Source organism: Pelecanus crispus, chromosome 22 (genome assembly GCF_030463565.1).
Source record: "Pelecanus crispus isolate bPelCri1 chromosome 22, bPelCri1.pri, whole genome shotgun sequence".
NCBI classification, from domain to species: Eukaryota; Metazoa; Chordata; class Aves; order Pelecaniformes; family Pelecanidae; genus Pelecanus; species Pelecanus crispus.
Window position 1 is genome coordinate 3,288,501 of NC_134664.1, and position 23,568 is coordinate 3,312,068.

The 23,568-nt window shown below is 60.4% G+C and overlaps 3 protein-coding genes across 3 annotated transcripts in view; all 3 read left to right on the plus strand.

Annotated features, from left to right (window-relative positions):
- HJV (hemojuvelin BMP co-receptor) lies at window positions 1-3,040 on the plus strand. Its single transcript, XM_009486787.2, is given in 4 exon segments — window positions 1-94; window positions 1,277-1,509; window positions 1,511-1,780; window positions 2,420-3,040. Coding segments are annotated over 4 exon segments (1,218 nt in total).
- Window positions 3,041-11,994: 8,954 nt separating this feature from the next.
- On the plus strand, window positions 11,995-15,807 carry TXNIP (thioredoxin interacting protein). Its single transcript, XM_075724403.1, has 8 exons — window positions 11,995-12,451; window positions 13,486-13,558; window positions 13,664-13,811; window positions 14,163-14,265; window positions 14,416-14,672; window positions 14,773-14,929; window positions 15,079-15,227; window positions 15,330-15,807. The coding sequence occupies exons 1-8, from the start codon at window positions 12,202-12,204 to the stop codon at window positions 15,363-15,365; spliced, it is 1,173 nt and encodes a 390-aa protein (XP_075580518.1). The 5' UTR covers window positions 11,995-12,201; the 3' UTR covers window positions 15,366-15,807.
- Window positions 15,760-23,568, plus strand: part of BOLA1 (bolA family member 1) — a 15,676-nt gene continuing 7,867 nt past the window's right edge. The window contains exon 1 of the mRNA XM_075724611.1: window positions 15,760-15,773. Within this exon, the coding sequence (XP_075580726.1) occupies window positions 15,760-15,773 (14 nt within the window). The remainder of the gene's footprint in view (window positions 15,774-23,568) is intronic.

A 23,568-nucleotide genomic window follows, 5' to 3' on the forward strand; every position in this document is an offset into this window, starting at 1 on the left:
ATGGGGAAACCTGCCTGCAGTAGGAGCCCAGGGCAGCTGGAAAACCCCGGCTTCTTCCTTCGAGCTCTCTTCCTCCTCCTCTTCTGCAGGCATGGTAAGGAACTGCACGGGCAGAGCCAGGTCCCTGGCAAGGATAACCACGGGAGCCGCAGCCCCAGGGTGCAGGGAGGGCACAACCATGGCAGAGCTCCCGGGAGGTGGCCGGAGCAAGCACAAGATTTTCTCATCGTGACCGTAAGGCTCAGGCAGGATCAGCGCGCCCTCGGCCCACCACAGCCAGAGGGAAGGGCAGGCAGCGATCCCACCGGCATCACCTGCCCCTACCAGGGTAACCTCAGCAAGGAGAGCAGCCCCCTGCTCTCCTGCAGCAGGGACTTGCCCTGGGAGAGCCCCTAAAAGCTCTGTTATCTCCCAAGATAAGACAGGGACAGCAAGGCGCAGGGACCAGCCGAAGCCCAAGGTCTTCCAGTGAAAGGCACCAGCCATACCCATCACTCAGCCCCTCGCTTTCCTTCCTGCATCCCAAAAACTTGTAGGAGGGCTCAAGATTTGCAACCTCGAAATTCATTTCCCAGCACTTAGACAACAGCACCTCCCTTGCCTTAGCCCAGCCTGCATCCACCCCTTGCAAGGACCGCCATCCCTTAGAACCCCTCTACTTAATGAGCTAAACGATCCCTGCCGGGGCGGGTTCGTTAGCTCTCCTGGCGCTGCGGCACGCGGCACCGCTTTCTGCAGCACGGAGAAATCGTGTTTGAGGGGCAGGATGTCCTCGGTGCAGTCCAAGCCTCTCGCAAAAGGGCGATTGCACGGCCCGGCTGAGGTTGAAATGGGAAGAAGGGGTTTCCCGGCTCAGAAATTCCCGTTTGTCCCCTTGGCAAGCCCTGGGGCGAAGAATCTGGGTCTAAGCCACGTCCCAGGGCCGCAGTCACGACTGCTGCCCTGGCCCTTGGCAGCGCTCGTGCCCCAGGTACCTTCTCACATCCTGGTTGCTTCAGGACACCCCTTGGGCCCCACAACCGCCTTCTGCACCGGGCTCCAGCCTGATTCTGCAGTGGGCAACCCTGGCTTCATTCCCCTCAGGCACGTAAGAAGCAGGTCACTTAAACCGGCCGCTGCATTCGTTAAGAACAGGGAGATAAGCGCTTCCAGAAAGCATCTCCATCATGAGATCTGCAGTGGGCCAGATGGTGGGAGGTGGTGGGAAGAGAAGGGGGTGCCCTTCCCCATCCCTACAGCTCTACTGGGATGCCCTGGGCCATCCCGTCTCTCCCAGTTTCTTCCCAGTGCAAGATCCTACGCTGCAACTCCGAGTACGTGGCTGCCACCCTCAACCTGCGCGGCTCCAACAGGAACGCGGCGTACTGCAACGCCCTGCGCTCCTACTCCCACTGCACCCGCAAGACGGCTCGCACGTGCCGGGGCGACCTGGCCTACCACTCCGCCGTCCACGGCATCGAGGACCTCATGATCCAGAACAACTGCTCCAAGGAGGGGCCGACATCGCCACCCCCGACCCCGGCCCCCGGCCCCCAACCATCAGGGCTTCGAATCTCTCGATATCTGCAACTACGAGAAGAGTTTTCTCTACAAGCACGGCCAGCCCCCCAGCTACCAGCACTGCGCGGCTTTCGGGGACCCCCACATCCGCACTTTCCATGACGACTTCCACACTTGCCGAGTGGAGGGCTCCTGGCCTCTCTTGGACAATGACTACTTGTTTGTGCAAGCGACCAGCTCTCCGGTGGCGAAGGGGTCCAACGCTACGGTCACTAGCAAGGTAACGCTCCCGCATAGGGCTTGGCAGCAAACCCACGCACCTCCGGGACGCAGCAACGGCTCAGGGCACTCCCTGCACTCCCTAAAATGGCTGGCGGGGGCGGGCAGCAATAGCTTCAGCTAAACCCACGTGGGATTGGGAATGAACGTCTGCAGGAACAAGCGGGACGAAGGTCCCCGAGGGGACCAGAGGGACCTGCAAACGCTCCCGTTGCTGCCTGGGGGTTGGTTACTGTGTGCTCCACGGGTTTCCTGCATGCAATCTATCCAGGCTGGGCTCCATCTCAGTTTTCAGTTGTTTAAATGGTATTAAAGAAAGAAGGAAGGAAAGGAAGGAAAGAGGAAAACATTGCTGTTTTCCCCAAAGGACTGCAGCAATATGGGAGAGACGGTTTGGGGCAGAGGGGACACATCGGCGAGGCAGACGTGTGCAATCTGCTTTGCCCTCCCCTAGACAGCTGATACCCGGGGTGGGGACGCGGCCGCCACCCTCACACCTGGCAAGCGTCGCGCATGGAGGTTTGTGAATCCCGCCACGTACGTTAATTTATCGTGAGTGACTTCACACGGTTTGGTTTAGTAGCAGTTGAGAATTCGCGACAGCAAGTCAGATCAAACCCCTTTCATCTGCTCTCTGCAGCTCACCATCATCTTCAAGAACATGAAGGAATGCATCGACCAGAAGGTCTACCAGGCTGAGATAGACAACCTCCCGGCGGCCTTCGAGGACGGCTCGGTGAACGGCGGCGAGAGGCCGGGCGGGAGCAGCTTGGCCATCCGGGAGCGCAGCCCTGGGCGGCACGTGGAGATCCGTGCAGAGTACATCGGCACCACCATCGCTGTCCGTCAGGCCGGCCGCCAGCTCTCCTTCTCCATCCGGGCAGCCGAGGAGGTGGCACGCGCCTTCACAGAGGAGCAAGACCTACAGCTCTGTGTGGGCGGCTGCCCCCGCAGCCAGCGCATCTCCCGCAGCGAGTGCTGCCGCGGACGCATGGCAGCCGAGACGGCTCGGGCGCTCTGCAAGGAGATGCTGCCCGTGGAGGACGTCTACTTCCAGTCGTGTGTCTTCGACGTGGTGACCTCGGGGGACGCCAACTTCACCATGGCGGCTCACGGAGCCCTGGAGGATGCCAGGGTCTTCCTCCCCAACGCTGAGAAACTGCACATCTTCCAGGCTGGGGGAGGCTGCCCGCGCGTCTCTTCTTCCTTCTTCCTCCTCCTCCTCGCCTCAGGTCTTCGGGCTGTTTTGTTGCACTTTTAACTCTCGCTGGCGTTGCATACAGCACAACAGGACGCATCCAGCCAGTCCATGGGGTAACCTGAGAGAGCTGCTGACTCAAGACCCATGCCGTGCAGATCAAGAGGGATGCCTTCGCTAGGATCACGTATCTCTGCGGCAATAAGGAATCGGAGACCTTTGGGGAGGGGAGCGCTGGAGATGAAAGACAGTGAGACACTGGTGTGCATCCACTGTTCTTGCACGTACGGCACTGATCGAACCCAGTTCCTCTCCCGAAGGTAGATCACAATTTTTTCGGTTGGATTCTGACACATTTCTTTTTTCTAAAGATGAGGACGTAGCAGCCGTATCAAAAAGAAAGAAAAACACAGGGTGAAGGCACGTATAGAAAACCTCTCTGCCCCTCAAAGCCTTTCCATAAACTTGCTTTACACCTTTCTTCCAGTGTTACTACATCAGACTTTTACCCAGAACCAGAAATTCAGAAACCCAGATTCAGAAATAACGGGCTCAAAGCCCAGATCCCAATTTTTAGCAGTCAAAAAATGTTGTTTGGTGGATTTGGGGCCCCTCGACCCAGCTGCTACCATGCGAGAGTGAAGCAAGGCAGTAAGTTGGTTATCAGAGTGTTGTGACCAAGGTTTGAGATTTTTGAGCTAGAAATCAACCATTTCGTACTGTACTCTCCTCTCTCTGGATTAGTAATGTGCTAGTTTCCAGCGTCGGGAGCTGCAGAGCGTCAGGTCTCTGGCATTGCAGGCTACCGTTGCTATTTTTCCTTGTTGTCTTGGCACCTGTCTAGGACTCAATATAGGCAGTTCTGGACTTTGGACCAGCGTTGAGTTTCAGTGAGGAAAAATACCCCTTGGTATTCCTCTCCCTTGGGCCCAACTTTCACTGTCGCTGTCACAACCCTGTTCAAATCCAACCCAGACTGCAGGTTTGACTTGCAAAAGAGAATTAATAATGACAACACGGAGCTGGCAGAAAGACATACGGCCGTATTGACGGGCAGGGGAACTACTAGCAGATGTACATAAATATAGAGGTGAGGCCAAATTAGATGTTTAATATATTTAAGAGGTTTTAAGTAAAGCAGATAGAGTATATCATAAGAAATATTTTCTGTATGCAAAAACTTTTTTTTTTTTTTTTTTTTAGTAAAGAGGGCTCACATTAAACCTTTGCCATTCCTGTCCCGTGCAGCCCTAAGAAGAGCCTTCCAAAGCCCTAGCCTTGTGGGGGCAAAGAATTAAGCTGGCAGACGCAGGCAGGATTTGGGCACACAGCTCGGGGAAAGAGAACTGCAGATCATCCAGGTACGGAGGATCTGTCGAGCTGTAAAGGGAGGTTTTACAATTCATGTTTCAGTGTATCTGCAGTTTCTTTGGTAATTTTTTTTTTCCTCTGGTTCCTCCACTGAGGGCAGAAAGAGTAAATACAGAAATGCTTCTTAGATATCTCAGTATATTTCCTCTTCTGACATGCACTTAAAGCCCATGGGGACTAGCGTGAGAGTTTCTCTGTTTCTTGTATGGTGCTCTCACTAATCCCTGAAGGTTTTGACATTAAAGGTGTCTATTTTTGAAGTCCTCATTTCCTGTCATCTGTCTCTTTATTTCTTTGGTCGGCAGCAGCAGGTGAAGATAATAATATCTCGCCTTCCACCCACTGCTTCTTTTACTCTGGAGCATTCTGTGGTCTATATATACACGCGCTGAATGGGGAGAGGAAGCCAGCCTGCCCTGCTGCTGTGCTCCGCCACTTTGCAGGAGACCGCAGGTCCCCGTGGGAGCAACATTCCCCGTAGGGATAAAATCCTCAGGAGCCCTGGAGAGGCTGCAGGGTTGATAGTGCCGGAGCTCCTTATAGAAACGGGATTGACTTGATTCAGTAGTAAAAGGTAGCCACTTCCAGGGTGCAAAACAGCAGCTCTTTAACAGTACACAGCGATGCTCTGCAACTGCCGGAAACAGCGTCATGGACACGCTGCAGGGACGGATTTTACGATGCAGAATATAATTATCCTTAGATTTTGGCCAATGGAGCCAATCAACAAGTATGCCATGGGGAAAGGGGGGCTTTCCTAACGGAGAGATGAGGATCTCGCCGGCTGATGACTCTTGCAGGTGAGTGGGGCCGCACTCGTGCCCCGAATCCAGCCTCTTGGTACCTCCACAGTCATAAAATGGGGACAGAAGAGTCCCCAGGACCCACCAGCAATGTGAAGGTGCTGGAGGCGATCCTGCGCGAGCCCTGGGCATGTGGGCATGGCAGGGAAGCGGCGCTGGCTAGCCATGTGTCTCGTAGTGTCACACTAGCTCTGTCCCCACCGCGGAGTGTGGCGAGTGCTAACCCAGAGCTTTGCTTTCAGACTCACTCTTCCCAACCTGCTCACTAACTTCCCACCCAGGAAGGAGGCAATGAATTGGGCAGCAAGGGCTTTGCTCCCATGGAAAAGAAAAGCAGATTTTCCTGGGTCTGCCCGTGAAAGGTGGATTCAAGACCCCTCAGACATCATCCACCTGACAAACCCCAAAGCCCATGAGAATCATAGAGTACCTCAAGGTGGAAGGGACCCAGAAGGACCATCGAGTCCAACCCCTGCTCCTCGCAGGGCTACCTAAACCGTATGACTAAGAGCGTTGTCCAGACGTTCCTTGAAAAGAAGACTTTGGCCAGAGCTCTCTGGAAAAGTTGAGCTGGACCGCCCTGAGCAGCTCGTGGAAGCCTGAAGCTCTGATTCTGGTTGGAGCAGGTATTGGGGAGTCGCAGCACGTCACAGCCAAGGCCACCACCTCCCTTACATGCGACGCAGATGCTTAAACCTGAGCTGCAGCCTGGCTAGGGCCCAGCAACGTGGAAGGAACGTGCACAGCGTTGAATGGGTTGGCGCCTGTTCTCCAAATTGTTCTGTACTCCGCATCCTCAACGTAATGATTGCCGAGGAAGCAAGACCTTTCAAAGACGTGCTAAAGTCTGTAAGTAGAAGAGAGACCTTTCAACCCCTGACAGATTGCAGTCTGAAATAAAGAAGTGGAACGTAGGCGTGGATCCAAGCCTCAGTGATGTCAACGAGAGTATTTCCATTGACGTCAGCAGACGTTGGATCGAGCCCTTCAGTTTCCTAACATCTATCACCTGCTAAAAAAGACACTGGCAACACCAGCCAGCATTTTCAAAAGCGAGCCCAGTTTGGGCCATTCTGCATCCAGATGCCCAACCAGGGCGGTTGGAGCAAGGGAATTCCCAGTCTGGATCAGACCTGGGGTTTGCCTGCCCTAGTAGGCGGTTGTCAGCAGCCGCCGGCAGCGGGTCTCGCAGGAAGGCATGGGAAGTCTGGGACAATCTGCTCTTCTTACATCCCGTCTCACTCCGATTTCTAGTAGAGAGATGCCAAGGCCTCGGGGCATGAGGTGTAACAGCCAAACCTGAATCTTCATGAGAAGCTGCTTCCACGTGTCATAAACCAGCCTGCTCATCAGAGGTGGCCACGTTTGCCAGCTCCCGGTGTGGCAGCGAGGGCACACAGCTGTGTAAGCTGGAGCTGCCAAGCCTCCAACCCGCAAACCAGAGCCATCCAAATCAGAAGCAGGACTTCAAAATGGCAGCACTGGTTTAAAAGCCACCCGAAAGTGCAGCTTTCCTCAGCGTGTTTCCTGCCAAATCCCTGCATGTTTTGTTAGCAAGATGTTAAGGCCAAGGCGAGAACTGCCTCCACAAAGTTCAGGGTTAGATTCGTCTTCCTCACGTTCACAACGGCCAATGCCTTGAGCATCGTCACTGGCAGGGAATGGGAACAGGGACAGCGGCTGAAACGGGCACGTCTCAGTGTGGAATGCTTCCTCACGTTCCTCCTCACCTGGCATGAAAAATAACCTCAAATCACAGAAAAAAAGAAAGAAGCTGCAGTTGGGCAGCAGATGCACAGCAAGCCAGATCTCTGGTGGTACAACCTCCCCTTGTCCTCATGAGGCGGCAAATGCCACGGTTCTCAGCCTCTTACAGCCATTCCTTCTTCTTGTAAATACACAAAGATTAACGCTCGTTCTCACCTTTACAAATACACAAGCAGCACGCTCAAAACACGAGAAATTGGCTCATAGCAGCCAAATTTAAAGGCAGCTTCGCTTGCCTCTTCTTAAAGTTTGTACCTAGGACTGGGCGGGCTGAATATTTGTTCCGAGGCCGAATACGCCAATGTCAGTAGTCCATCCTCTCTGCAATCCAACCAACAAGCCTGCATGGGTGGATGGAGCAAAATCACCCCCGTGTCATTCCTGGCAAGGCCTCTAGATGTCCACACAACCCAAAGTATGAGAAGGACTTTGGCGGAGTCAGCAGCTCCACAGCCCAGGGGATTTGGTCATCCTCACCCCAAACACCACAAAAGGCTCCCATAAAGGTTCCGTCATCCGGCCTCGCTGCCTCTGGGGTCAGTGAAGGAGGTCTAGGAGGGGATTGCCCCCCCCCCCCCCCCCCCCCCCCCCAGTTTTAGCCACCCAGCCTGGTTCTCTAAATTAGGGAGCTTGATGTTTGGGGTGAGGACCTCCGGTGAGGATCCCCTTGCCCCCAGGCGTGCACACACACGCTGGCAGCCTTCAGAGTAGCTCTGGCTGTTGAAAAATAAGAAATCTTCCTCATTTCTTTGCCCTCTCCAGCATCTGTGGCCCCAGCTGGGGCCTTTCAAGGGACAACTGGACGGAGCAGGGATGGAAGCTCAGGAAATCTTTTGCTTTATGATACTTTTTCCTCCCTTCATAACAACATATTTCAAACCCAACTGACACCGAAGGCAAAGAGGACCTAGTGGAGTGGTTTGGCAAAGAGATGAGCTGGATTTGTTCTTTTAGAAGAGGAAGGCTTGGCCAACGGAGCCAAGAGCAGTGGGTTCAGCTGGCCCCGCTGCGCGCCGGGAGCCCAGAAGAGGTCACGCTCTCCCAATCGGAGGAAAGAGCGGATGCAGCTGAGTCTTCCTGCTCAGAGCAGATGATAGACACGGGACTTCCCAAACCCTGAATTCAAATTCCTCTTTGTTCATGGATGACTGAGTTCAGCTTCTTGTCACAGGCTGTTGACACTTAGCTCTGGTTTTCCCCTTCCTCTGTTCCAAAAACACAATCGGGCCAGAAAAGAAGCGAAGAAATCCCACCAAGGCCAAGAACCATCTGTCAGGGAGAGCTTTCGCGTCCCGCTCCTTGGCAGGAGCTGGAAACTTGGGGGTCTGGGGGGAAACTCCTCACGCCTGAGCCCTGAGAGGACTTCTCCCCCCTCAGTGGGGATGGGGAAGGGGAAAAGGGGATCCCGATCTGTGCCACAAAGCATTTCAAAATGGTATGCAGCCCGCACAATGCCATTGCTGTGGACGAAAGCAGCAAAAAAAGCTGATTTTGGAAATCCCTAATAGGGATCTGCCCTGAGAGCTTTCCAGCCTGGGGTAGAAGCCTGGGAAACACCTCCGTATTCCAGCAACCCAGCGGTGCTGTGCTCCCCTGTCTCAAGCCAGGCACCACAAACCTTAACAACCTCACCAAAACTGCTGGTTTTATTTAGAAACTGAAAGAGAGACGCTCCCTTGCTTCACTGCCTGCTTGCCAACCTAGAAACCTCAGGTGGACCTTTTGCTGTTGAATCGCTGCCGCGGCCACAGCCAAACGCGAGCAAGTGAGAAGCCGAGCGTGGGACAGCGGTGGCTTTCCAGGAGCCACCCAAGTCCCACGGTCCCTCGTTTTCCAGCTGCAGCGACACGCACCCGATGCAATCAGCGTGGGATTAATCTATTGTGTTCCCTGTACATAAACAACCTCGCCAAAGGAAATGCCTCTTCCCCCCTGGCTCCCGCTCTCAACCGCACAACAGGCACACACTGTCTCTTCGCTCTGGCCATTGTGAATCCCTTTGCGTCCCTCTCTCTCTCCCCTCCCCGCCTCGAATTTGCTGGAAGCAACCATATATGGTGAAAAAAACAGAGAAAACAGCACCAAGAAGCTCCAGGGCTGCAGCCTCCAGCAGGCACCCACCAGATCTCCCAGCAGTTCAGGGGAGGCAGACGGTTGTCCGATAGCCGGGGCAAAGGACGGCATGCCACGAGAGGAGCGTGACTTCTCCAGGCAATGATGGGTAGCGGCTCCCGATAACCTAGACCAGGAGAAAAAAAAAAAAAAGGCTTTTATCAGCATCACGCTTTGATTACAAGCAAAATTCAGACGGATAGTAGGAACAAGGGCAGTTTCCAGCAAGGCACAACGTGGCTGGCACGGAGTTTGGCGCTGAAAGCTGTCGTACTGCCCAGTTTCTGCCTTCCCCATTCCTTCTCCATCGACCCACAGAGCAGCCACAGTGAGTCACCTCAGGGCCCGGTTTCTCACTCAGCCCAACCCTGCAGCTTTTGAACTGGGTTATCCCCAGTGTGTAACATTAGTCACGCAGCTCTCCTTGCCATCCCTTGCCCCCGGACAGGCACATCGGGACAGGACGAGGCCCTGGCCGCTCTCCCCATCCACCCTCAGCAGCAGCTTTGCTCTCAGTCAAGGCTGGAGGGATCCTCCAAGCACCACGATCCCCATGGGAGATGAGCCGAGAGGGGGCTGAATGCCTTAAAATAATTGTTTAGCGGGAGCAAGGAAGCCCCCAAGAGCTGGTCTCTGCCCAGACATCCAAGTGGCTTCTCTTCCGATGCCCTTGTTTTTCGAAGGCGACGTGACATTTTGAAGCTTTTGTTTTCACAAGCTAAAATTCCTAAACGTTTCCGAAACCCTTGCTTAATCCAGGGTGCTGCTTGCGTGGGAAACCTCGTGAACCAAGTTTCAGCCCTGAGGAAATCACAGCTGCTCCTTCTGCTGCTGAAGGACCGGGGAGGCATCTCCAGCCAGATAGGGGTCAGGGGAGCAAAGGGCAAAAGCTGATTGACAGACAAAGAGAAATTTGGAGAGGACTGGGGCTGTGGAACGTGCCTTGGACAGTATCTTTGGCAAGCTCTGTGGCTTAGGACTCGATAGTCCTTTGACATTGCCGGAATGTGTGTTACTGCCCAAGAGCGAGCAGCCATCTTCCTTGAAAAGATGGGCACTGAAGGAAACCGGAGAGGGAGCGCGTAAACACGGCTCCTACGGGAACGCTAATCCAAGCTGGGGTCTTTGGGATCAAATGTCCCATAGCTGGCAAGGCTGGAAAGAGAGCTCTTCTCGTTTTGCCAAATTAGAGCAAATCCGCAACTCTTCGTTAATCTGGCACCGTTTTTCCTAGCGTGCTGCGAGAGACAACGGGGCGAGCTTGCTGGGACCAGAGGTGGCAGGAAAAGGTGCAGTTCCTCCATTACGTCCCTAATTGTGAAATTATTCCCTCACAGTAGGGAAATTTGTCCTGCAGTTTGGCAGGCGAAACAGTTTATGCCCTACAGTTTATCTGGCCAGTTTATCGGTTTATACTAACAGGTGTGAATTAACTCCAGGGGAAGGAGAGGATGGCAGAGAAAGAAAAGCACGGTGCGTGCCAGAAACGCAGGGACAAACAAGGTCCAAAGGACAACGGAGACAACTCATAACAAAAACATGACCCTTTTCGTCATTGAGGGTGGGGAGGTCTTGAGAGCCCCCGTTTTCTACTCCTGCTTTGTTGGGTGGCTCCAAAAAATATTGTTTTCCCATTTCCTCCACTCCCCATGCCTTCCTGAACTGCAAAAGCATTCATGGCTTTTAAAACCAAGGGCAAAGTAGCCCCCGCCTGTCCCGGACGAACGCATGCTCAGCAAAAATTATCTAAGGAGGAAAATTCAAGGGTTTCGCTGAGTCAAAAGGTTTCTACGGGGACAACACAATTGTCCCCGCTCCCCAAATCCCAGCTGGAAAACAGGGTCGGGGGGCCTGCCCCGGGCACGGCTGATAGGGAGGATGTGGTTGCTTACCGTCCCTTAGATCAAGGTAGACTCGTTGCCGAGAAAACAAAAATCCCCCATTTTCTACGGCGAACAGCGAGAAGCATCTAGATGTTGCGATCTTAAAAATAAACATTTACCTCAGATTTTCTCACCGGCTACTTTGTCTGTCCCCGTGCCCCCCCCACCTCCTCAAGACGCTGGCTGGAAGGATCCCGAAGCGCGGGGGAGCGGGAGGGGGTCACGCGTCCCTTTTAGCAGCATGACAGCGGGCTGAGAGGGCCATTTCTGGGAAGGGTGCGTGGGAAGGAGCCCCCAAACACGACGGGCGGGGAGGGGGCACAGGCCCCCTGTCAAGGGGCCGGGGGGGGGGGGGGGGGGCACCACCGTGACACCCCAGACGGATGAGACAGGCGCCCAGGGCCAGGCTTTGCTCCCGCAGCCAAATCTGTCCCTTTTTACCTCAAATAATGTGGGTACCATAGAAGGGGGGGGTGAAGAAACGCCTGAGGCGCTGGCTGAGGGGAGGCCGGGGGGGGCTGTGGGGATGCCCCCAAGCTGCCCTTGGTGGGGACAGACTGAGGAAGGGGGAATAAAGCCCCCGGAGGGGTGAGGGGAGCAGCAGGGGCCGGGTCACGCCGCTCCCAGTTGGACCAGTGCGGCGGGGCCCGGCCCAGTACACCCTGAACCGGGCAGGGCACCCACCCTGAGGGGGCTCCCCCCCGCCGCACCCCTCAGAACATTACGTGCCGTTCCGCTCTCGCCATTGGCCGCCGCCGCCGCCCTCCCTCGCTCCCCATTGGCCGGCCGCGCTGTCACTCCGACCCCGTCCCCCCCCTTCCCCCTCCTCTCCCCTGAACACGCTCGCCTCTCCTTCACACGCTGTCCACGCTCCGCACCCGGCGCGCTGATTGGCCGGCGGGGCTGTAAACAAGGCGGCGGCGGCCAATGGGAGCGCTGATCACGCGAGCAGCACGCCTGGCCACGCGCCCTCGGCGTGGCGCTGCTGGCATCAACAAGCGCGGGCGGGGGTGGGCGGGGAGACGGAGGCTATAAAAGGCGGCGGCGGGGGGCGCCGCGCTCCAAGCCTTGAGGGCAGCGAGCGGCGCGCAGCAGGCCCGCGTCTCCCCTTCAGGAAGCGAAGGGTTGAATTGCGCTTTTTGACTAAAATTAGCCGGCTTCAGGGCTGGTTTTTTTTTTTTTCCTTCCTCTTAAGGGAGGGAAAAAACCCAAAAAACCCCACGGTTTTGCCCCGGTGCGGCTCCCCTCGCTGCTTTCTCAGGAGCGCTTCCCCGCGCTCACCTCAACCATGGTGATGTTCAAGAAGGTAAAGACCTTCCTGATGGCCTTCAGCGAGCCTGACAAGGTCTACTGCAGCGGGGAGAAGGTGGCCGGGCGTGTGCTGGTGGAGGTGGCCGAGGTCACTCGCGTCAGCGCCGTCAAGGTGCTGGCCTGCGGGGTGGCCAAAGTCAACTGGGCCAAGGGCCCCCAGCAGTGCAAGCAGGAGATGGAGTACCTGCGCTTCGAGGACGTCCTCACGCTGGAGGAGCAGCCCACTGGTGAGGATCTGGGGCTGGGAGGTGGGAGTTGAAGGGGGCAAAAAGTGGTGGGGAGGAAAAGGCTGGGAAGCTGGCCCGTCGGCCGGCAGCGATCGCTGCTGGTTGGCCTCTCGGGGGGCCCGGAGCGGGTCTGTGGTTGCGTCCCTTTGGGGTACGCGTGGAGCGGGGTAGTTGCGCGGCGAGGAGTCGCGGCGTCGCGCTGCCATCGGGGCTCGGCACCGAGGCGGGAGTGGGATTGGATGTCGTCCGAGTCGTGGGGGAAAGGGGTGAATTCAGCTGAAACCGGCGAAGAGGCAGTGGGCAGCAGTCAAGTTCAAGTCAAGTTCAAAGTTCGAAAGCGGAGGGCGAGCCCTAACTAGAGCCTAAAAAAGCCGGACGAGCTGCTTGCCGGCGCCTACAGAAGCTGTTGGGTGTCGGTGTGGCTGGCGCGGCTCGCACGGCAGGCAGCCATGCGGTGCGCCCGCAGGGAGCCAGCACCGGAGGTGCCGCTCGATGGGTACGGCGCCCGGGACGGGAGGTGGTCGGGGAGCGGGAGGCGCAGATCTTTCCCGAGCGAAGGAGTCGCTCCTGGGCGTGGAGAGCTCCCTTGAGCAGCCTCCGCAGGCTGGTTCCAGGGAAGGCGAGAGATAGGGACTTGGCAAAGTGTCCCGGGAGATAACTCGGGTGGCCGCGAAGCCTTGGAGATAAGGCGAGAGCTGAGGAACTAAAGCCAAGTGAACTCTTGATATTCCCGGAAAGTGGGCGTAGGGTGTGGTGAGGAGAGGCAGCCAGGACCAGAGCGCATCAGGATGCGCTGTTCCGGCTTTGGATGGGGATGTTGAAAGGAGAAGTGGGACTGAAGGAGCAGCGCTGCCCTGGGTCCAGGAGACGCCAGGGTCTCGGGCTGTTCCAGGGGGGCAGGCGTTACCAAAGGGCTCGAGCCCATGCGGCGCTTGGCTTCGCCGCTGCCTGTGTAAGCAGAACAGAGGATAACGCGCGACAGCAAACCCGCGGAGCTGAAGCTGACGTTTCGTTTCCCCTTTCCTTTTTCCCAGATGGGGACGGCTCTGTAATCCTGAGACCTGGGAACAAATACGAGTACAAATTCGGATTCGAGCTTCCCCAGGGGTGAGTACGAGAGGAACACTGCCTCTTCAAAGCAAACCAAACCGCATCGCTACGGCAAGTTCGCCTCTTGCCTCAGGTGGGCCTAACAAGCGCCTCTTTCCGCAGGCCTCTGGGAACCACCTTCAAGGGAAAGTATGGCTGCGTGGATTACTGGGTGAAGGCCTTCCTGGAGCGCCCGTCCTTTCCCACTCAGGAGGTTAAGAAGTGCTTCGAGGTTATGGATCCCGTTGATGTCAACACCCCGGAATTGCTGGTAGGTGCTGCTGTACCTGAACTCCTCCCAAACTCGGAGAGGTCTGGGTATCGGCAGGTGCTGGGAGAGAGAAAAGCCCCTGGGTAGGGTCACTCCGACCTCTGTCGTTAAGACGCCCCTAATGGGCTTTATTGCTGAGCACGGATTAAACGCTCAGGCCTTAAGTCTTGGTTGCTTCTAGAAACCTACACTGAGGCAGATAAAGCGAGGCGCTTGTTCTGCTTTCGCTTGGCTGTGAGCCGCTCGAACCTCACGAGGAAGTTGAGGCTTTTGTTGCGAAACAAGAGGAAGGAAGTGGGGGGGGTAGCGAGGGGCAGGTTTCACCTCGGTAACAACCTTGTTGCTCTGCAGTCCCCAGTTGCTGCCAAGAAGGAGAAGAAGGTGTCCTGTATGTTCATTCCCGACGGACGTGTGTCGGTCAGCGCTCAGATCGACCGGAAAGGGTTCTGTGAAGGTAAGAGACTGTCCTCCCCTCTGGGAGAAGGGTGGGGAGGGGGCCGGGGGTGGTGGGACGAGCAGAGGGGGAGCATAAACAGCTAAACCAGGCTTCCCGCAAGGAAAAAGCGCGGACAATCCTAAAGGCGGAACGCTCTTCCCTCCCCAGGTGACGAGATCTGCATCAACGCCGACTTTGAGAACACTTGCTCCCGCATCGTGGTGCCCAAAGCGGCCATCATCGCCAAGCACACCTACCTGGCCAACGGGCAGACCAAGGTCTTCACCCAGAAACTCTCCTGCGTCCGAGGCAACCACATCATCTCGGGCATGTCCGACTCCTGGCGCGGCAAAACCATCCGCGTCAAGAAGCTCAAACCGTCCATCTTGGGCTGCAACATCCTGCGCGTGGAGTATTTCCTGCAGGTGAGTGCCGCGGGTTGCCGTCGCTCCTCGCTCGGTGGGTGAACTTGTGTCCCCTCCCGGTTCCCGACATCCCTTAAAACTCCGGTTCTTACCCTTGCAGATCTACGTCAGCGTCCCGGGCTCCAAGAAAATCATCCTGGAGCTGCCCCTGGTCATCGGCAGCCGCTCGGGCATCGGTAGCCGCAGCTCCAGCATGGCCAGTCAGACCAGCTCCGAAATGAGCTGGGTGGATCTGAACCTCCCTGATGCTCCAGAAGGTGAGGGCGAGCGTGGTGACCGCGAGGGGTCCGTGGCGAGCACCGCCGTGACCCCCCCCGTGTTTGGGGTGGGGGACGACGACGCTGAGGGGTTACGGTGGGGAACACGGGACATTTTGGAGAGCTGACCGCTGCCTCCGCCTCTGCAGCACCCCCTTGCTACCTGGACATCGTTCCCGAAGACCACCGCCTGGAGAGCCCCACCACTCCTCTCCTGGATGATTCCGACAGCTACGACAGCCCCATCTTCATGTACGCGCCGGAGTTCAAGTTCATGCCGCCGCCCACCTACACGGAGGTGAGAAACGGGGAGAGCAGGGCGGCGGGGTGGGCGGGCCGGCTCCGGCAGGAGCGTTTTTGGCGGAGTAAATCTAAACGGCTTCTTCCCTTCCCCCCTCAGGTGGACCCCTGCATCGCGAACAACAACGTGCAGTGAGCGCCGAGTTTCAAAACGACCCCAAAAAAAAAAAAAAATTAAGTGAACTCTCCCGCTTTTTCTGGACTCGGGAGCGGCCGCTCGGAGGGCGCGCGCGCCCGGCCGGCTCCCGGCGAGGCTCCGCCCGGCGAGCGTGGAAGAGGTGATGAAGTGTACGAGTCTGTGTTCCCCAACGAGAAACCCGGGTGTGCGCGGCGCGGGCGGCGGCCGCGGACCTCGCTTACGGCCGAAGCCTGCCGAAAAACCAAACTACCAAGGTGCTTACGTGGAAACCGGCCGGAGGACCCCGCGGTGGGGCAGGGGGGCGTCGAGGCCTCCCAGGCCCTTAGGAGAGGCAGATTCCAGCCCAAAAAGACTTTTAAAACCAAACGTGAGGGCGGAAACCGCTGTCACGATGCCTTCGATCCGGTAACGCCGTCCTCGGCGACGGACGCGAGCCGGCTGTACGCGTTCCGCGGCCGAGCGCGCCGAGATGGTAACCGGGCTCGTTTGTGTGACGGCGGCGTTGGTGCCCTCGGGCTGGACGGCGGCAGAGCTGCCGCGCCGTCCCGCTCCCTCTCTCCGCCTCACCTCAGGGTCTGGCCTGGTTTCCTTGGCTGTCCGGAATCCCTTGGGAGCGCGGCTCCGCGGCGGAGCTGCTGCGCATTCTGTGGTTCGATACCGTAGCGTTGATCTCGGTGCAAATTCTCTCGAACCACTAAACCCGTGGGAGCCAATGCTTCCCGCGGGATGGGAAGAAATCACTAAACCGTCCTGCGTGCGCTGGATTTCCGTCGGTAACCGCCTCCCCGGTCACCGCTCCCCAATATCCGCCGGCACCGGCAGGGCCGCAGAGCCCAATGGGATCCCGCGGGACGTCGGGAGCGAGCGCTCCCGTCCCGGAATTCCTCACCCGTCCCCTCTTGGCTGTCGAGTCCTGACCAAAGCTTCACCTGGCGGTGCCAATCCCGGCTGGGAGGAACCGGGCTGATCCCGGCGGAACCGAACCCCGTCCCGGACGGGGCAGGGGGGGGCTGGCTCTTCCCGGTGCATTGGGTTCACCGGGAAAGGGAAGAGTTTGTAAATCCCTGGCGCAAACGGAGGTGGTGAAAAACGACCCTTTTGTACAGTTTTGTATTGGGGTTTTGGGGGGTGGGAGGGGGGGGAAAAGCCAAATCTCTATTTTGTACCGCTGGCATTCGCCACGTTTTTAATAAAGAGATGAAGTGAACGGTGGTGAGATGCTCTTGGCCGTGACCTTGGGGACGGTGAGGGTGGGCCTGGCGTGGGGGGCACGGGGCCGCGGTCCGAAAACCAGCGGCAAGGTCACCTTGGGCGTGGCACGGCCCGGTGTCACCCGGGGAGGGGACACGCGGCCGCCGGGCCCCGTCCTGCGGCAAAGCCGGGTGCTACGGCAGCGCCCGCCGGCTCTCCTTAACCGGGAGCACGGCTCGTTGTCCGCACGGAGCGGCGCATGCCCTGCCAGCTCCCCACGGCACAGCCACCGGGCCCGGCGTTTCGGATCCCGGCCGGCAAACGGGAAGCCAAACCCTCGCCGAACTCGGCAATTCTGCCAAGAGGGGATTTTTTCCCCGTTTTTTCAGACCCAGCTGGCAAAGCACCCGCAGCCTGGCACGAGCGGAGCTTTGCCAAGCGGGATTTTCCCCCTTCGGCTCAGTCCCGGCGGAAAAGCGGCGCTCGGGAGCGGGATCGGCGCCCGCCGCGCTGGGGGCTGTGGTGGGGAAACTGAGGCACGGCACGCCGGCCCCGGGAGCCCAGGCTGGGCCTCGGGGTGAGAAATTCCCAGCGCGGCCGAGCCACGCGCACGCGGCGTTCCTCGGTCTCCATCACCGCCGGAGCATCCGCAGCCTCCGACCCCTATTTTGGGGGGATGTAGGTGAAAGTTAACGGAAAAAAAGGGGCCGCGGCGCTGACGCTCCCGGCGCCCGCCGGGGGATGGAGAGCCCGGAGAAGAAAAACAACCGCGACCTTGGCAGAGGGCTCCGCTCACCCCTCCCCGACTTGGCACCGGCACTGGGCCGCTCGCTCCCGGGGGGCTGCGGTGAGCCCCCGGCACGGCTCAGCCCTGCGCCGGGATACGGGGCCGGCACCGGAGCGCCGCGGCGGCAGCGCCCGGTTCTCTCCGGCCGGCGTGCAGCTCCACCGTGCCTCAGTTTCCCCGTCCTGCCGGAGCCACCGACACCGCGTCCAACCTCACCGGGAGCCCCTTTCCTGCCCTTATCTCCCCGCTGCCGGCACAGCGCGGCACCGGCTCGGCACGTAGCGGCCTTATCGCCAGGAAGCCGGCAGCTCCGGCCGTGCCAGGCCAACGCCAGCTGTCCAGCCCACACCTTTGGCCCCGGCGAGCCTGACCCCGCTCCCCACGGGGCGAGTGGAGTCGCGGTGCCACCGGTGCCGCGGTGGGTTTATCCCCGCTCTCAGCCGATTACTCCGTGTTTCCCACTATCCCAGCTCTATCCAGGGAAAAATCACCAGCCCGGTGCCGCGAGGGGCTCCCGGGAACGTCCCCTCCATGACCAGGCAACCGCCACGGCGCGGCCCGGCGCACCGCCATCCCTCGCCGGGACCCCCGCATCCATGGGGGGGGACCCTCCAGGCACCCATGGCTCCGGCTCCCCGCTCTGCCTCAGTTTCCCTTCCCGGGGAGGTGGGGTACGTGCCAGGGCGCGGTGGCGAGCCGTGGTCGCCGGCGTGCCGGGCTGGCACGCGTTCCCCCGGGTGCCTGGGCTGCCCTCCAAGCGGGCGAAGGGTCAGCCCCGCTCCAGGCCAAGTATGGGCAGAAAGAGCCCAGCTGGGGGGGCTGCGGCCACAGGGGGCTGCGGCTGGCCAGGGGGGCTGTGGCTACCTGGTGGGGGGCTGCGGCTAGCTGGGGGGGGCTGTGGCTAGCTGGTGGGGGGCTGCAGCTAGCCGGGGGGGCTGTGGCTAGCCGGGGGGGGGGCTGCGGCTAGCCGGGGGGGGGGCTGTGGCTAGCTGGTGGGGGGCTGTGGCTGGCCAGGGGGGCTGCAGCTAGCCAGGTGGGGCTGTGGCTAGCCAGGGGGGCTGTGGCTGGCCAGGGGAGCTGTGGCTAGCTGGTGGGGGGCTGTGGCTAGCCGGGGGGGGCTGTGCTAACTGGTGGGGGGCTGCAGCTAGCCGGGGGGGGGCTGCGGCTAGCCGGGGGGGGCTGTGGCTAGCTGGTGGGGGGCTGTGGGTGGTCGGGGGGGCTGCGGCTACCCAGGGGGGCTGTGGCTGGCCAGGGGGGCTGCGGCTAGCCAGGGGGGGCTGTGGGTGGTCGGGGGGGCTGCAGCTAGCCAGGGAGGGCTGTGGCTAGCCAGGGGGGGGCTGTGCTAACTGGTGGGGGGCTGTGGCTAGCCGGGGGGGGGCTGTGGCTAGCTGGTGGGGGGCTGCAGCTAGCCGGGGGGGGCTGTGGCTAGCCGGGGGGGCTGCGGCTAGCTGGTGGGGGGCTGCAGCTAGCCAGGGGTGGTTGTGGCTAACTGGTGGGGGGCTGCGGCTAGCTGGGGGGGGGGGCTGTGGCTAGCTGGTGGGGCTCGGTGCCGGACTCTTGGGGCGAAGCCCCCATTTTACAGGCCCGGGAGGGGACAGCGTCACCGCCGTCGCCGCGGCGGCTGAGCCCCGCACCCGCCCCAGCCCCGCTTTACAGCCTCAATTAAACAAATTGGGGCCATAAACCCCCCCCCACCCCCCGCCCAACGCGGCACGGCGGCGGCCGGGACTTTGCGCTGGAGCGGCTCAGGAGCGTCCGCGCGTCCCCAGCGCCGGCATCGCGCCGGCCCCGGGGGAGAAGCGGGAGGAGGAGGAGGAGGAGGGATGGAGGTGATGGCGGACCCCCGTGGGGTGGGGACCCCCCAGCCCCGGCCACCCCGCGGTGCAGCGAGCTGGCCCCTTGCCCCAGCTCCTGGCGCGGGGGCCCGCGCTGGCTCCGGCCCCGCTTCCCAACTGCTCCCAACTCGGCCAAAGGTCCTGGAATCAACCGCGGTACCGCGGGCGGGGGGACAACGGGGAGCAGCGAGCACCCATGGGGACAGGGATGGGGCCAGGAATAGGATGGGGCCAGGGACAGGGACCGGGAAAGGGACAGGGATGGGGCCAGGAATGGGAATAGGATGGGGACAGGGACAGGGAAAGGGACAGGGATGGGGCCAGGAATGGGAATAGGATGGGGACAGGGACAGGGACCGGGAAAGGGACAGGGATGGGGCCAGGAATGGGAATAGGATGGGGGACAGGGACAGGGAAAGGGAAAGGGACAGGGATGGGGCCAGGAATGGGAATAGGATGGGGACAGGGACAGGGAAAGGGAAAAGGCCAGGGATGGGGCCAGGAATGGGAATAGGATGGGGACGGGGACAGGGACAGGGACCGGGAAAGGGCCAGGGATGGGGCCAGGAATGGGAATAGGATGGGGACAGGGACAGGGAAAGGGACAGGGATAGGGCCAGGGACAGGAATAGGATGGGGCCAGGGACAGGGACCGGGAAAGGGCCAGGGATGGGGCCAGGAATGGGAATAGGATGGGGACAGGGACAGGGAAAGGGACAGGGAAAGGGACAGGAATAGGATGGGGCCAGGGACGGGGAAAGGGACGGGGGCAGGGATGAGGACGAGGATAGGGACAGGAATGGGGAAGGGGACAGGGAAAGGGATGGGGACAGGGAAAGGAATAGGATGGGGCGAGAGACAGGGATAGGATGGGGACAGGGAAGGGGATGGGGACAGGGAAGGGGCCAGGAATAGGATGGGGAAAGGGATGGGGACAGGGGCAGGGATGAGGATGGGGACAGGGATAGGGACAGGGATGGGAACAGGGACGGGGATAGGGACAGGGATGGGATGGGGACAGGGAAGAGGACAGGAATAGGATGAGGATGGGGACAGGGACGGGGACGGCAACAGGGGTGGGACAGGGACAGGGACAGGGAAAGGGATGGGGCCAGGAATGGGAACAGGGATGGGGATAGGGATGGGGACAGGGAAGAGGACAGGAATAGGATGAGGACAAGGATGGGGACAGGGCCGTCCCCAAAGGGACGCGCAGCAGCCGGCGTGGGAGCAGATTGGTGCTCTTGGGGTGGGGACGAGTTGCGGGGGGGTGCCAGGGGCGGGGGGGGGGGGGGGCAAAGGCAAAGCCTGGGGTGAACCAGCCCGGGGGGGGCAGCGGGGTCACCCCCCCAAAACCACCGGGTCCCCGTCCCCAACCCAGCTCCCGGGGGACACCGGGCGCAGGCCGGGGCCATGGGCGGCACAACCTGGGGGGGGTGGGGGGGGACGATACACCCAGAGCACCCCCAAACCGGCACCGAAGCGTGGGGCGCCCCGCCACAGCGGACCCCAAACCCCCACACCTCCGTCCGCTGCGGGGGGGTGAAAACGGCGGCGAGCACGAGGCCACGCATCCGCAGGGAGCGGCCGAGGAAACCGAGGCACGAGCCCGGCTGCGGGTTCAAGCACAAATCACCCCCTCCCCCCCAAAAACCCTCCTTTCCCAAGGGATTTGTGGGACACCCCCCCCCCACGCTCCAGGCTGAAAGCCAGGGGGGCTTTTCCCAGCCCCACGTTCCCCCTTTCCCCGCTGCGGCCGCAGCTTTTCCAGCCGGATTTATTCCTGGAGCTGCATGCAGGGGTGTCCTGCTGCTGCCCACCCTCTTATTTCAGCAGCGGGGGCTGCAGCTGGGAAATCACCACCTCCTGGAGTCCCGTGATGGCCCGGCCACCCTTGGGGCCAGCGCTGCAGTCTTGGGGCAGGGTTTGGGGGGGTTTTTTTGGGGGGTTGGGGCACCCAAAAGGAAACAACGCCGGGGTTTTGTTGAGCTGCTGCCTTTGTTTGGGGGTTTTATTTTTATTACCCCAGGGATCAAAAACTGCAGCCATAAAGAGGAACCCTGCCCGGGGCGGGGGTGGCACGTCCCCGGCGCATGAGGGGCACGTGAGCGGCCCCCACCCCTCCGCCTGCACCCAACGCCTTTGCCCCTCCCCAATAAACTTTACCCCCCCAAAAAACACCTTGCCCCCAAAAACAAACTTCCCCCTCCCAAAACCACCCCTTGCTCCCCAAAAAAACCACCTTCCCCCCAAAAAAACCACCTTCCCCCCAAAACACCCCTTCCCCCCAAAAAACACCTTGCCCCCCAAACCAAACTTGCCCCCCCAAAAAAACAAACTTTCCCCCCCCCAAAAACCACCTTGCCCCACCAAAACTACACTTTTCCCCCAAAAAACCCACCCCTTTCCTCCCAAAACACCTTACCCCCCCAAAAAACCCCACTTTTCCCTACCAACCACCTTGCCCCCCAAAACTACCTTTCCCCCCAAAACCCCAAACTTTCCCCCCAAAAAACCACCTTCCTTCCCAAAAAACACTTTTCCCCCCCAAAACCCACCTTGTCCCCCAAAAAACCTCTTGCCTCCCCCAAAACCCACCTTTCCCCCCAAAAAAACCCCAAACGTCCCCCCAAACCACCTTGCCCCCCAAAACCCCCAAACTTCCCCCCCAAACCACCTTGCCCCCCAAAACCCCACCTTTCCCCCAAAAAAACCTTCACCCCCCAAAAACCCCCTCCCCCCACCCAGACCCCCCCCCTTGCTCCCCCCAGCCCCCCCCCGGCGCATGCACTGAGCTCAGCAGGGCTCAGCCCCCCCAAAATCAGCCCCAGCCGGGGGGGCTCAGGGGAACCCCGAGACCCCGGGGGTTGGGGACCCCCTTCCCCCACCAGGCTGGAGCACCCAAGGGTGCTGGAGCCCCGGCTGGAGACCCCCGGGGGGGGTGGGGACACCCCAAACCTGCTCAGCCCCCCCCCCCCCCCCCCAAACCCCCAGGGGCAGCACTGGGACGGGGCCCTCGCGCCGCTGCATCCCCTGACTCCAGGAGCTGGGGATTTACAGCCCCCGAGCCCCGGGGTGCCCGAGCCCAAAATGGGTGCCGGGGCGGAAAAATGGGTGCTGCCCGCGCACCCGTCCCGCCGGGGGGGACGCTGGGAGCCGTGGGGGGACAAAGGGGGGTGGGGGGCACCCCCAAACAGCTGCTGCCTGCACCCATGGGTGCCCCCCCCCCCCGTCTCCTTTGGCAACCCTACAATAACAAGGTGTTGTTGACACCCAGCTCACGCGGCCCTACCATAACAACAGGGCTTGGCAAGCGACCCTACAATAACAAACCTCGCGTGACCGCCGCGGGGGGGGGGGGGGACACCCCCCCCTCTCCCCCCCCAAATCCCGGGGGGGGTTGGGGTCCCAGGCCAGGACAGGCTGGAAATACAGAAATCGACTTTAATTCACCCAAAATGGGGCCAAAAATTCCCCAAATGTTACAAAGCTGCCACAAAATGGAGGGGTGGGGGGTGGGCACCCCCCTGTCACCCCCAAATCCGCCTCCAAAGGGGACAGCCGTGTCCCTCCCCCGTGGGCTTGGGGACAAGGCTGGGGGTCCCTGTTCCCCCCCCCCCCGCCTCAAGCCCCCCCCTCAGGGGTTTGGGAGCCCCCCTGGGACCCCTCCCCAAGTTGGGGGGCAGCGGGGTGGCCCCATGCCCCCCCCAGCACCCTGGGGTGCCCCCAGCCCCCCCGGCCCTGGAGCACAAGTGCCACCTGCAGGCGACGGGGGGGGGCACAGGGACCCAGGCGTCCGGGGGGGGGGGACACTGGTGACAGGGGCCCCAATGGCTTTGGGGGGGTCACAGGGACCCCCATGTCCTGTGGGGGGGGTCACAGGGACCCCCATGTCCTTGGGGGGGGGCAGGGGACAGAGGTGTCCAGGGCAGGGGGGGGACAGGGGACCCCAATGTCCTGGGGGGTCACAAGGACCCCAATGTCCTGGGGAGGGGGTCACAGGGGACAGAGGTGTCCAGGGCAGGGGGGGACAGGGGACCCCAATGTCCCGGGGGGTGACAGGGGACCCCAATGTCCCATGGGGGGGCTGGTGACAGAGGGGGCTGGTGACGGGGACCCCGGTGTCCTGGGGGGTGACAGGGACCCCCAAGTGTCCCATGGGGGGGCTGGTGACAGGGTCCCAGGTGTCCCGGGGGGGTGACAGGGACCCCAATATTCCATGGGGGGCTGGTGACAGGGTCCCAGGCATCTGGGGAGGGGGTGACAGGGACCCAGGTGTCCCGGGGGGGGGGTGACAGGGACCCCAGTGTCCTGGGGGGGGGTGACAGGGACCCCAGTGTCCCACAGGGGGCTGGTGACAGGAGGGGGACTGGTGACAGGGTCCCAG

Bases quoted from the DNA above. Each gene is read 5' to 3' on its own strand.
- TXNIP (XM_075724403.1), top strand. From the start codon at position 12,202: ATGGTGATGTTCAAGAAGGTAAAGACCTTCCTGATGGCCTTCAGCGAG. The intron at 14,673-14,772 runs GTGAGTGCCGCG...TTACCCTTGCAG, and splicing joins GCGTGGAGTATTTCCTGCAG to ATCTACGTCAGCGTCCCGGG. The intron at 14,930-15,078 runs GTGAGGGCGAGC...CCGCCTCTGCAG, and splicing joins CCTCCCTGATGCTCCAGAAG to CACCCCCTTGCTACCTGGAC.